At 37.6% G+C, this 12810-nt stretch overlaps 1 protein-coding gene across 3 annotated transcripts in view; it reads right to left on the bottom strand.

Annotated features, from left to right (window-relative positions):
• itpr2 (inositol 1,4,5-trisphosphate receptor type 2) overlaps nt 1-12810 on the bottom strand; it is a 277201-nt gene that overhangs the window by 118586 nt on the left and 145805 nt on the right. For all 3 annotated transcript variants that reach the window (XM_003221489.4, XM_062981778.1, XM_062981777.1), the window contains one exon: nt 9870-9978. In XM_003221489.4, the coding sequence (XP_003221537.1) occupies nt 9870-9978 (109 nt within the window). The remainder of the gene's footprint in view (nt 1-9869; nt 9979-12810) is intronic.

Here is a 12810-nt window from a genome sequence, read left to right as displayed (position 1 = left end):
CCCTTATGCCCTTGTGCCATGGGGGCCGGATAAATAGCTTCGATGGGCCGCATCCGGCCCCCGGGCCTTAGTTTGGGGACCCCTGTTATATAGATTTGAGTCTTTAATATTTGTCATATCTTGCAGCAGTTTTAGCATGAGGCTAGGAAGTAGATGTGGGAAGATGCTAGCTATGTGCCCATCATACTGGAAGAAAGGTCCCCATATGTATCTTGACAAGGGAACCACACAGTGGATTCCACCCATGTGGAATCCCACATCTCTCATTCTGGATATTTCCTGCTATTGAGCTGAGTGAGTAAGATTCCATGCATCAGCCTTAGATCAATTCATCCTTGGGTCTGGCCCAGTACTAGGGCGAAATCTTTTCAGCTAGAATTAATAGGACTGTGGACTGTGGATTGTTTTACTTCAGACTTTGTTCACTGTATGAAGCCTCACTCACTGCTGAATCTGCAAGCAGAAATTGCTCAGCTCACATTTATAGAATCATAGAGTTGGAAGAGACCTCACTGGCCATCCAGTCCAACCCCCTACCAAGAAGCAGGAAAATTGCATTCAAAGCATCCCCGACAGATGGCTATCCAACCTCTACTTTTTAAAAAAGGCCTGCCCAGGACCGACAGTATAGCACACAATCTACTACAAAAAGTTATCCAATATGTCTGACATCACTACAATGTGAAATGGAACTCCACGGCTGTTTGCAGAAAGGGGAACTATCTTCTGACTGACAGCAGTAACAAGGCCTAGATGAATTGGCCCCATATTATTCTGGCAGGAGAAATCATCCTCCCACATGTCAGTAGAGACACTTGTTTATAATGTGGCCAGCTGGCACTGGTCATTCTGTCAATGCCAAGCATACAGCACACCCGTCTGAATCAAGATTCGTTTTTTAAAAAGACATGAAGCCTAAATGGGCACTGATTTTGAATAAATCTGGCTTTCAATTCTCTTCATACTCTCTTCCAAACATGGAAGGGAAAAAGAGGCACTGTTTCTTGTTTTGGTTTCCGGTAAAGATGCCAAGTTGAAGAAAAAGGCCCACTTCTTCTTGAGTGGTAGTGACATCAGAGATTTTGACTGCAGCATCAAAAAGGAATTTTTGAAGGAGAAAAGGCTCCAGAGTTTGTGTTAAGAATATACAAATCTCAAAAACATTTTAACCATTTGTAGGTCAGTACAAGCACAATTGTGTGAATGCATACCTAAACTTTCCAGTTATCACAACATGAACTTTTGAGGATTATAGCTCATGAAACATTACAATAAATTTGTTCTTGTTTACATTGCTGCATGATTCTTTGTTGTTTTTGCTGCCAAACGGACACTTGGAAAATGTTCACATGAACTGTATACTAATGCACACATTTTAATGGGTGAACAACAATGAAGTCATCTGAAATTGGTTGCATCCATTTGCTAAATAGAAGCATTTTTTTGAACATCAAGGTTTCAATTACTGTCCTAATGGTATACAGCAACCCTTGCTAAGCAGTGCGTTTTGCCAAGTTAGCCTCTCCCATCTCATTAGAATCTCTTAGATATGGTATGATCCTTATATTCTCTCTTCAAAGTGTTATAGGTACCATAGTTTCTATAAATTTGACAAAGATGAAGCAGTTATCAGGATATCAAGGCAAGGAGAAAAAAGACCACTTGGCAGTTAGTAGAATGATTTATTCTTGCCCCACCCTCAGAGAAAATATGATATGAATTTCAATAGCTTTTTCCTCACAGAATAATCTTTTCAGACGACTCTCTCTTTCAAGAACACCTTTAGCTGAGATGGTAAGATGTTACATCTTCCATCACCCTTGAGAAACTTCCTATCCAGATCTCAGGTAAAAGCTCTCTGGAATACAAATATTAAGTCTGCTCCAGATGTTTCTTTGGTTATTTTTCTTCTCTACAAGATAAGTTTTGATATTTTATTTCTTGCATCATATTTCTATGTATCTTCAGTAATTCCTGCAAGAGGGAGCTTTCAAAGCCAGTACAACAAATAACTTTATAACTGCTACACTATTGTTACCTTTTCGGCCCTCCAGCCTGAAATAGTGTGACAATTTTCTTTTCTCAAACACTTGAGTGTTATATTAAGAGCCCTGCAAACTGCACATAATTTCAAAAGAAGTACAATTAGATATATCGGTAGCACCATCTTTTTTATTCATTTTAGGAAATGCCATTCCTTCAGGGGTGCCAACAGAAAGGAACAAGAACCACTACTGAATTGGAGTATCACAGCTGGAGCATGGGAACAGGCTAGTTCAAAAACACACTGATCATTATCGTATTAACTTCTATGCAGTGTGGCCATTGGAAATTTGGCTTGTTTGCAGGGTGAAACAAAATGTTAGACTACTCACCTGCCTTTCTGCAATTTGTGATGAAACTGGTGATTAAACAGAAACAGAAGGGATTGCATACATGACCTTGCTTTCAGAATACCACCAGTACTTTAAACAAGACATAAAATATGAGCGATTGCTGAACTATTGTTCAATCTTTCATGCTGCTGACACACAGGTGATGCATCCACATTCCTAATTTTTGTGAAAATGTAACTACCATAGCTACGTCATATGGAATTCTGGGATTCTCAGTTTAGGGAGGTAGCTATCTATCTGACATCCCTTCTATATTGCCATATAAAATTCAGATTATCTGCTTTGATAATCTGGATTATATTGCAGTGTAGAAGCGGCCTGAGACATTTAATGCTGTACAGAAGAAGAATGCATTAGGAAATCCAAAGTCTCAACAACTACAAATCCCAGAATTACAAAGGAAGGTTCTTAATGTGGTATACATACTGCTATAATTGTGTAGTTGAATAACACCATGAATCTCAGCAGAGGCTGGATCTACACAGCCATATAAAATCCAGATTATCTACTTTGAAGTGGATTATATGGCAGTGTAGGCTCATATAATCCAGTTCAAAGCAAATAATGTGGATTATCTGATTTGATAATCCAGATTATATGGCAGTGTGGATCCAGCCAGAGAGCAAGAAAAGGATGAATATAAATATATTCTGGTCACATCTGCATGCTCACATGTTTCGCTCACAGCTGCTTTGGATTAGTTTCAACTAAGACCCCTTCTACACCGCCATATAATCCACATTATCTGCATTGCTGGTTTATATGAGTCTACACTGCCATATAATCTGGAAGGGCTCTAAGTGTGAAGGAAAGAGTGAGGCCAAATTCTATGTTTGGATTATATGATAAATAATACTTTATTGTTACAGAAATGAGCAATAAAGAGCCTTGGTTGTGCTCATGCTGTTCAATCCTTCTCCGTGATAACAAGGAGGTGCTCAAAATTTTCTGTCACACAGTACAATTCACCATGGTGTGCAATACCATAGACCACACCTACAAAAGCTCTGCCTTATCTATTTTTACTATAAAGTTTTGTAAACTGAGTAATAATGTCATGAGGAATTAAAGAGCTGGGCATGTTTAGCCTGCAGAAGAGAAGGCTGAGAGGAGACATGATAGCCATGTACAAATACGTGAAGGGAAGTCATAGGGAGGAGGGAGCAAGCTTGTTTTCTGCTGCCCTGCAGACTAGGACATGGAACAATGGCTTCAAACTACAGGAAAGGAGATTCCACCTGAACATCAGGAAGAACTTCCTCACTGTGAGGGCTGTTCAGCAGTGGAACTCTCTCCCCCGGGCCGTGGTGGAGGCTCCTTCTTTGGAGGCTTTTAAGCAGAGGCTGGATGGCCATCTGTCGGGGGTGCTTTGAATGCGATTTCCTGCTTCTTAGCAGGGGGTTGGACTGGATGGCCCATGAGGTCTCTTCCAACTCTACTATTCTATGATTCTAGGAAAGTATGGGAGTGCTCTACATGCAAATACAGAAAGTATCTTCTTTTGCCCTTGTGCTGTTTGCTGGATGTGTGAAAAAGAAAGCAGTTATCTCTCACACTCAACTATGGCCCCTTCTACACTGCCATATAAACCAGATTATCAACGCAGATTATCCACATCTGCTTTGAACTGGATTATATGAATCTACACTACCATATAATCCAGTTCAAAACAGATAATCTGGCTTTTATATGGAAGTGTAGATGAGGCCTAAAATATTTCTTTGCCTAGGGATATTTTCAGCTGTAGGGATACTTCTGCCAGCGTGAAGTACCTCAACAAAAACCTCAAATCTAAAGCTGGCTCTACACTGCTATATAATCCAAATTATTAAATCAGATAACCCACTTTATCTGTTTTAAACTGGATTATATGAGTCGACACTGCTATATAATCCAGTTCAAAGCAGATAATCTGGATTTCCTATGTAAGTGTAGAAGGGGCCAGACAGTGGTCCTGGATCATAGAACACCACTCTGAATAGCTCTGGTATTCCTGAGACTGGAGTCACCTGAATTACACTTCTGTCCAGAAAAACTCTTTATACAAACAGATACTTTAGAGAAGGAAATAAGATGTGGAACCCAAGCCAAAAGACATTTACTCAGAAGTAAATCTCATTGAGATCAAGTGTGATTAGGATCAGAGCTGTAATTAGACTTCATAATGCCAAAAACTAGATTGTTATGGGCTAACTTAAATTCTCAAAGCTACTGCTGAGCTGCAAATCTTCACTTACATAAATTTGTATAAGTGGCAAAAGCTTAACTGTTCCTACTGCTGTAACCAATGCAAACTAACCACTCTGTTAGAATAAGGCCATTGTGCTGTTTTTACCACACTTTCCCTTAAAACTGAGATCAAAGATTGGTATGTAGGGGCAGCATGCTGGTTTCTCTTTTTTGATTGTCGACTTCCTAGGACTGTCATAAATATTCATTGGCCTTCCTTAATACGGTGCTTCAAATTCTCCTCACTGCTGGCTCTGGAGCAGTCCTGAGGTATGACAGGAAGCTGTTGCCCTCGCATATTAGCTACAGACATGGCAACAATAAATTTGTAGCAATCAATAGAAACCACACAACCATGACAGATCTACAAACTAGTTCACAACCAGGCCAGTCCGTCTATCTTTTTGGTATTGAATTGCTATGATAAGGTACAGATGATTAGATTCTTAATGCACGAACATGTGGATTGAAAGGATATATTCAGCAAAAGCATGGGCTGACGCTGAAAGTGATTCATACTAATATTTTGAATGAAAAGCGATTGGGCAAGGTTTGCCACTAGGTTGCTTTGGCCAGTGGACAAAGCTTGCATGGGAATCTAGGGAATGATGTAAAATAATGCTATAGTCCCAGCATTTACCTGGTCTTTTTCAACTCATGAGTCCAATACAACATTCAAATGGTGAAGGAGCAAGTTCTTGGAGCATTTCACCAGGCCTCTAGCATCAGTTATGCAGTGGTTATGCTCTATGACAGTGGTTCTCAACCTGTGGGTCCCTAGGTGTTTTGGCCTATAACTCCCAGAAATCCCAGCCAGTGTTCCAGCTGTTAGGATTTCTGGGAGCTGAAGGCCAAAACATCTGCTGACCCACAGGTTGAGAATCACTGCTCTATGATATATAAAGTACTGTCTTTATTTTAGGAATTTGAAGTAATAGAGGGAACTCCTTTCTTCAAGAGTTCCCTCTATTATACCAGAAGACACAAAACAACAATAATGTGCAATATTTTTATATTTCCTTTTAGCTTTCCTTAAGACAGACTACTTAACTGCCATTCCACCAGCTGCTGAGTGGGAGGGAGCCAGTCTACCAACCAGACACTATCTAGCCGTTAAGAGACCCTCCCGCCATCTTTAACTGCTTCAGGGAGCAAAGTCATAGTAACTTTCTAGTTCTCACTCTTTTTACAGGTTTTTTTCTTCTGTTTCTATGCTATATACAGGGAACAGGAAGGCTATGGTTAAAGTATGTTTCCTAATTTTCATTTTATGCACACTTTAGCAGAAGTCAAAAGAACTATGGTACCACCCTGTCTGGCTTTCTTCAAATGCTGACCAAGAGAATCAGCACAATCCTACCCTTTCCCAGATGTCTATGTGTGTATCTGTGTTGCTTTTACTGGAATTGCATAAGAGCCAGAATATTAGCTGGCTCTCAAACCTAGCCACAATTTATGATACTTCTGCAAAGCAGCAGGCAAAACTAAATCCTGAAAAAATATTAAAAAGTTAACACTGTTCTTTTTGTTGCTGGTCAGACATTGACAGTTTTTAAGTGTAGTTACAAGCAAAGCAAAAAATAGTAGATGTAAATGTCTAGAGTTGAGATTAGTCACAGTTCACCTGTAATGCTGTGCCTTGAATAAATAATAATAATAATAATAATAATAATAATAATAATAATAATAATAATAATAATTCTTTATTTTCTCCATCACGGAACCTAAAGCAGCTTACAACGTATTGGAATCATATAAACAACATTCCAAATACATCAATAATAAATATAAAAACATCATAAAATAAGCAGTTTAAAACAACTATAACATATATTCACATTCAGTTGTCAATGGATTGAAGGTTCTATTGTTGTCAATGGATGGAATTGCTGCATACTTTTATGAATCTTCTTTCTCTAAAGATACAATGCCACTTTGGGGAATGGTGCTCCTAAAAGGTAGAAGTTTAACTCAATCCCTTTAATTTTTACTCATTCTAAACGTAGTTGATTTTTAATAAACTGAATCACAGCTGTAGAAGGCTTGCTAAACTGCAATTATTTTTGAAGTCTTGTAAAGAATCTGATTTTCCATTTCTATCAATCAGGGTTTTTAGTAGAACTTTTATGACTTTCTCAAGCTAAAACAATCAGAAAAAATATTAATGTGTATATTAATCTTATATACAAAATCTTATACCTAAATCCAGTATAATTATTTAGTAGACACATCGGTAGATGATTCTGACATTCTGTTTCTTGTTATCAGTGCAATCTACATCTAATTCATTATATACAAGGAGGAAGAAAAACTTCATTTCAAAAGGAAAATTCAGGACAGTTTTCACTCTGCTCTGCTCTGCTCAAGGTATAATTTATGGAAAAACTGCTGATCACAGATGTGGTTTCTGCCCCCAAACAGGCAACATAACACAGTACATATATTTCTGAAGTTTGGCCCTAAAGCTCATCAAAGTATCTTTGTGAAGCATTCCATAATTTTTATCACATTGTTTATTTTGTTGTAACCTTTGTTTCATGTATTTTCTTATTTGTTTGTTTTAATAATAATAATAAATTAATATTTATTTCTACCCTACCACCATCTCCCAAAAAGGTCTCGGGGCAGCTTACAAAGCACTCGTACTATAACGATACATACGGTGCAATAAATACAGATACATCAATATCCAGAAAAGCATAATTTACATCAATACATAAAACAATACCACAATAAAATCAATCAACCCTAAAATAGATAAAATGTTACAGTAGTTATGGACATAAAATGAATAGCAACCAACCAGTCATATAAAGTGCTTCCAGTGAAAAAAACCACTGAATCTACAATTTAAACCTTTTAGGCTCTATACCTACTGAAAAGCTTAGTTAAAAAGCCAAGTTTTTAGGCTGGACCGAAAACCATTGGAGGGTGGGGTCTACTCTAATATATGTTTTTATGGATGTATTTTAAATATGTTCTAATGTGTGCTTTTATAGATGTATTTGACTATGCTGTGCCCCATCCTGAGCCAAAATGAGAGGTGGGTAATAAATAAATATTTATATTTAGTAGTATATGTTAAGGTTCACTTAAAAAGCTGTTTCCCTTGATTACATAATGTTAAAAATTACTATGCAGTTATGAATGTATTAGATGGAATGAGAGGAAATGTACAAAACACTATTTAATGAACTACACTTAGCTATATTCAAACTCCATTACAGAAAACTTTGAACTAGCAAAATAATTCTCAATTTTTACTATTAATTGTGCTTTTGAGGATTATGAGGATTCAGTCGCTTGAAAAAGGAGAAATCACCCTTGTTCTGAAAGACATTCAGAAGTACAATATCTCTTTTCATCACTGAAAACAACTGGGGTCATCTAAGGTATGTTGGCGTCAGCCCCACTATGTACATGCTTGGAAGGAGAATTTCCAAGTGCCTCTTGCTGGGAAATCTGCACCCTCTAGTGGTTTCCCCACATCACAGCCACAACACAATGTAAATGAAAACAAATGGCAATTGACCCGAGGAGTGCCAGCAAAGACATACCTTCTTCATGCGGAATGGTACTAATGATGCCCACATCAAACATTGTGTATACCACTGCATTAACAATGATGGTAGGAAGCACATTCTCAGGTATGTCACAACTTCCTCTCAGTGGAGGTCAGAAATAAAGACACTGTCCTAAATGCCACCATCATCTCAAGTGTGACCCTATGCCAATGATAGCATCTGAATTGTGAAGCCCATGCCCTAAAGAGGCTCCACAGGCACATTGCATGTGCCTGTTTCACCTGGGCTTCCCTCAAGGCTTAACTAGATGGTGTTTAATGTGATTTGTTTTCAGTTGCAGTTCTGGACCATATTGGGTTTTAGAATGAAATATTTTTAGCTTACAGTAACTTGTTGATACTTTATAATGTTTTGACTTACAATGTTTACAAATATCTCTAAGCTGGGAGACCAGGATATTTGTACAATATCTGTAACTGCAAACCTCTAGGCATACTCAGGCAGGACACCTATTAGATTTAGCTCATAAGTAAGTAATTTATCTCCAGCAGCATATCTGTGAATTCACTTCTACAGCATACAAATACTTAATAGTTGCAATTCACGTACTAGTTCTGGGTTTTTGGTTGTATAGGACCAGGATCCTTCCTAGAAGCAAGCGCTAGCACACCCAGAGTTGTGAATGAAAACTAAATGCATACCAGAGAAGGACCCCCATTGGGGCCGCTGTGGAAGAGACACAATATGAAGGCAATGGCCAGAATATTAGCATTTACTAAGGAACAAGATCTCTCAGACAGCAGAGCTAATATTTCTCCATGCATGGATTATAATGTAGCTTGCACACATCATAAGTACACAAGAAGGAAGAATCAGCAGGCTCATGATAACCCTCAGCTTGACAGAAGCATCAAAAATACTTTTTAACCAATCACATCAGAGAAAAATCTCCAGAAGAACAATAAAAGAACTCCCATACTGTGCTGGCTGGTTGTTAAAGAAGGTAAGGGATAGATAGGAAAATGTGGGGAGAGAGAATGAAATGGAGTATCCATGACCGGGTTGCTAGAATACAGAGCAGTGGACCTCCACATGGCAACATTTCAATACAGGTCCTGTGTCTTAAACTCAATGTACTCAGGATGTACTGTGAATGCCAGTTTGGATCTATGCCAATACAAGGAGGCCAGTCTGACAATGGCTGCTTGCCTTCTCTTTTTGAAAATGGATGTAGCTCATAATATGCCTTCACAAGAAAAGAAGGCTTAGAAAGGAAAGCTAAGGAATTTTACAGTCTTCACAAAAGTGATTTATACATATTCTATGCAACATAATATATCCAGAGTTTGGAAAGTTATTTTTAAGAAGAAAACCATGAAAAGTTGTATTTTACAAAGCACTAAAGAAAAAATAATCGCAGTCACGGTTATGCCGCAAAGTAACTTTTTACCACTCTACATTATTGAATAGTAACTTAAAATACACCTGAATGCTGTAATATTTTGCTCAATGGTACAAAACACACCTTTGTCCAAGACAATATTAAAAAGAAATACAAACATGATAGAAGTTAGCGTGGACAGAAAATTCAGAGAACATCCAAAATTAATGCCTTTGCATATACTAACAGTGATGCTTCTGTTGATAATGATGATGATGTTCAACACAGTTAATATTGTACAAGAATTTTTTTCTCTTTATACTAAGATAACAGACCTACCTCTTCCACAAAACTGTCCTTCTTTTCCAGCATTTCTCGCAGAGTCTGAAGAATCTTAATACAGAGTTTTTCTTCTTTCTCCATTAGCCTTTTTGTATGATTTATGAGCCTGGAAACAAAGCATAAGACAAGAAATCATACTAAATTAAAAGCACACATGGATCAGCTTCATTCATCGCAATGACCTACTTCTTTAGAGGACTTTCACTGTATTTTTCTGATGAGATAACCTGAACTATACAGATATTAGGTTAAACATTTCTAGAAATGTTCAAAATTGATCCTGTTCCAAGATTTTAGATACAAAAGTAGGTAAGCACCATCCTTTTATCGGACAGCACCACATGGGAAACATCTGGATCCATGTCTTAAGTTGGAGGGGAAAATAGTTCCACAAAGAAAGAGAGGAGACTTGAGATAAGACTGGTCCAAACATTTTAGCCATTAATTTTCCTGTGGCAGAACTGGGTAGAGTTCCAAGATTCGCCAAGACCTCATTCACTGCCAAACACTTACACATATTACTGCCATAATACAAGTCTCACTGGTGATAAATGATGGGTGGTATACAATGATGTATTCCAGTTCTTTACTAATGGGGTCTTTCATCCCATCAAAACAAATGGTAGAAGTGGTTCCCTAAACAACTAACTGTGCCTGGACTATCCTTGACAGCTAGATACATCTAGAGTCGTATACACACACCCACATTGCTGGAAGATGGACTCCCAAGAATTATACTATAGGAGCAAACAAAGAAACCCATGTGTGCAAGCATGTCCTATCTCACCATCGCTATGGGAATTGTACAAGCCATTCAGCAAGCAAAGAAAACTCATTTCCCTACATATCTTTTCCTGCTGTACACTGCCAAGCTAATGTAAAAAAAAAATCAGACAAAATCACTAACACCAATTAATCCTTTCTGTGTCAGTTGATACTTTCTAACATTTGGCCATGGTGCCAACAAGGACTTTAAAGCCCACCTGCTCATTTCACTACAATGGGCAAGGCAATGTATATCCCTGTATGAGCTGTTTTTTCACTCCGCACTAACAGGCCTCAGACAACATAATGCTTACTTTGTCCCTTATGACCAACTATGGACATTTAAGAACCAGATACTAGGACCCCTTCCATGCAGCTGTACAAAATTCACATTGAACTGGATTGTGTGGTAGTGTGGACTCAGATAACCCAGTTCAAAGTACCTATTGTGGATATCTGCCTTGATATTCTGGGTTATATGGCTGTGTGGAAGGGCCCTGGAAGAGATTGTTTGTTTATTTTCCAATTAACATTATTGGTTTCCTCTCCTCTCTTTGGAAGAACTGTATAATTCCTGATGCCTTAGGAAAGGATCCTAGATTCTTAAGGACCCTAGATATTATTTTTTTTTAATTATTACCATCTGGCAGACAGTATAGAATGATAAAAACAAGGACAAAGAGGCGGAGAGGTAGCTTTTATCTCAGAGCCATGAGTATATTGAACTCTATGGTTTCACACTGATGTGGCATTAGAGGTTGTGCAATAGTGATTAGAACTTGGAAGGATTGATTTTTTTTTTGTAATTCTACATACAGTAGAGTCTCACTTATCCAACATAAACGGGCCGGCAGAACGTTGGATAAGCGAATATGTTGGATAATAAGGAGGGATTAAGGAAAAGCCTATTAAACATCAAATTAGGTTATGATTTTACAAATTAAGCATCAAAACATCATGTTATACAACAAATTTGACAGAAAAAGTAGTTCAATACACAGTAATGCTACCCTGTTTCCCCGAAAATAAGACATCCCCGGAAAATAAGACCTAGTAGAGGTTTTGCTGAATTGCTAAATGTAAGACCTCCCCCGAAAGTAAGACCTAGCAAAGTCTTTGTTTGGAAGCATGCCCGCCAAACAGAACACCAGAGCATGCAGCATTGGTAAATGTACATATCATAGAGTCTTGTATATGGAAATAATGGTAATAACAAGAAATTCTTGATAGAATTCACAGTTTGGTTATGCTGGTTTGTGATGACAACTACTGTACAGTATATAATGTTCATTTTTGTTCAACAATAAATGTGAATTCTTTATGGAAAAATAAGACATCCCCTGAAAATAAGACCTAGCACATCTTTGGGAGCAAAAATTAATATAAGACACTGTCTTATTTTCGAGGAAACATGGTATGTAGTAATTACTGTATTTACGAATTTAGCACCAAAATATTACGATGTATTGAAAACATTGACTACAAAAATGCGTTGGATAATCCAGAACGTTGGTTAAGCGTGTGTCGGATAAGTGAGACTCTACTGTATATGTGATTGGGGATGGCATTTAATTTTGTTTTACGGTGTATAATGACAAAATGTTTCTTCTATTCAATTCTTTAATTGTTGTTGAAAAAGATATCAATAATGAGGAATCATTTTCATTAAATGTTGTGTATATGGACACAACATATTCCAGAGGGAAATATAGGACCAATATAAGGCCAAAAGGACTATTTTTTTAACATTTTATTTATCATTTTAGTGATTTAGTGATTAAAAAAGAAGGAGAGACGCATGTGACCAAAATAAAAGAAAAAAAAAACACCCAGCTTCCCTCGTCCCCCCCTTCTCCATGTTGCCTTCCAGTTCCCTTGCTCTGCTATTTGCTTCTTAGTTTTTCCATTTTTCTTCCCAAACAGATATTCTTAAAACCCCAGAGTGTCTGCTCTTAATCAGCAATTTATATTTCCAAGTTTCTTTTTTCTTTCAGGTATTTTCTCAATTTGTTCCAGTCCTTTTTTGTCCCTGTTTTTTTTTAAATTATTTGTGTCAATATGTCCATATTCTGTATATCCATCAGTTTCAATATCCAATGTTCCAGTGACGGTATCTCTGATGTTTTCCAGAGTTTCGCAATCACTAGTCTGGCTGCACTTATCATATATGCAA

Source organism: Anolis carolinensis, chromosome 5, assembly GCF_035594765.1.
Source record: "Anolis carolinensis isolate JA03-04 chromosome 5, rAnoCar3.1.pri, whole genome shotgun sequence".
NCBI lineage: Eukaryota > Metazoa > Chordata > Lepidosauria > Squamata > Dactyloidae > Anolis > Anolis carolinensis.
The sequence above is the reverse complement of the archived record's forward strand: the minus strand, read 5'-3'. Positions and strand labels throughout refer to the sequence as shown.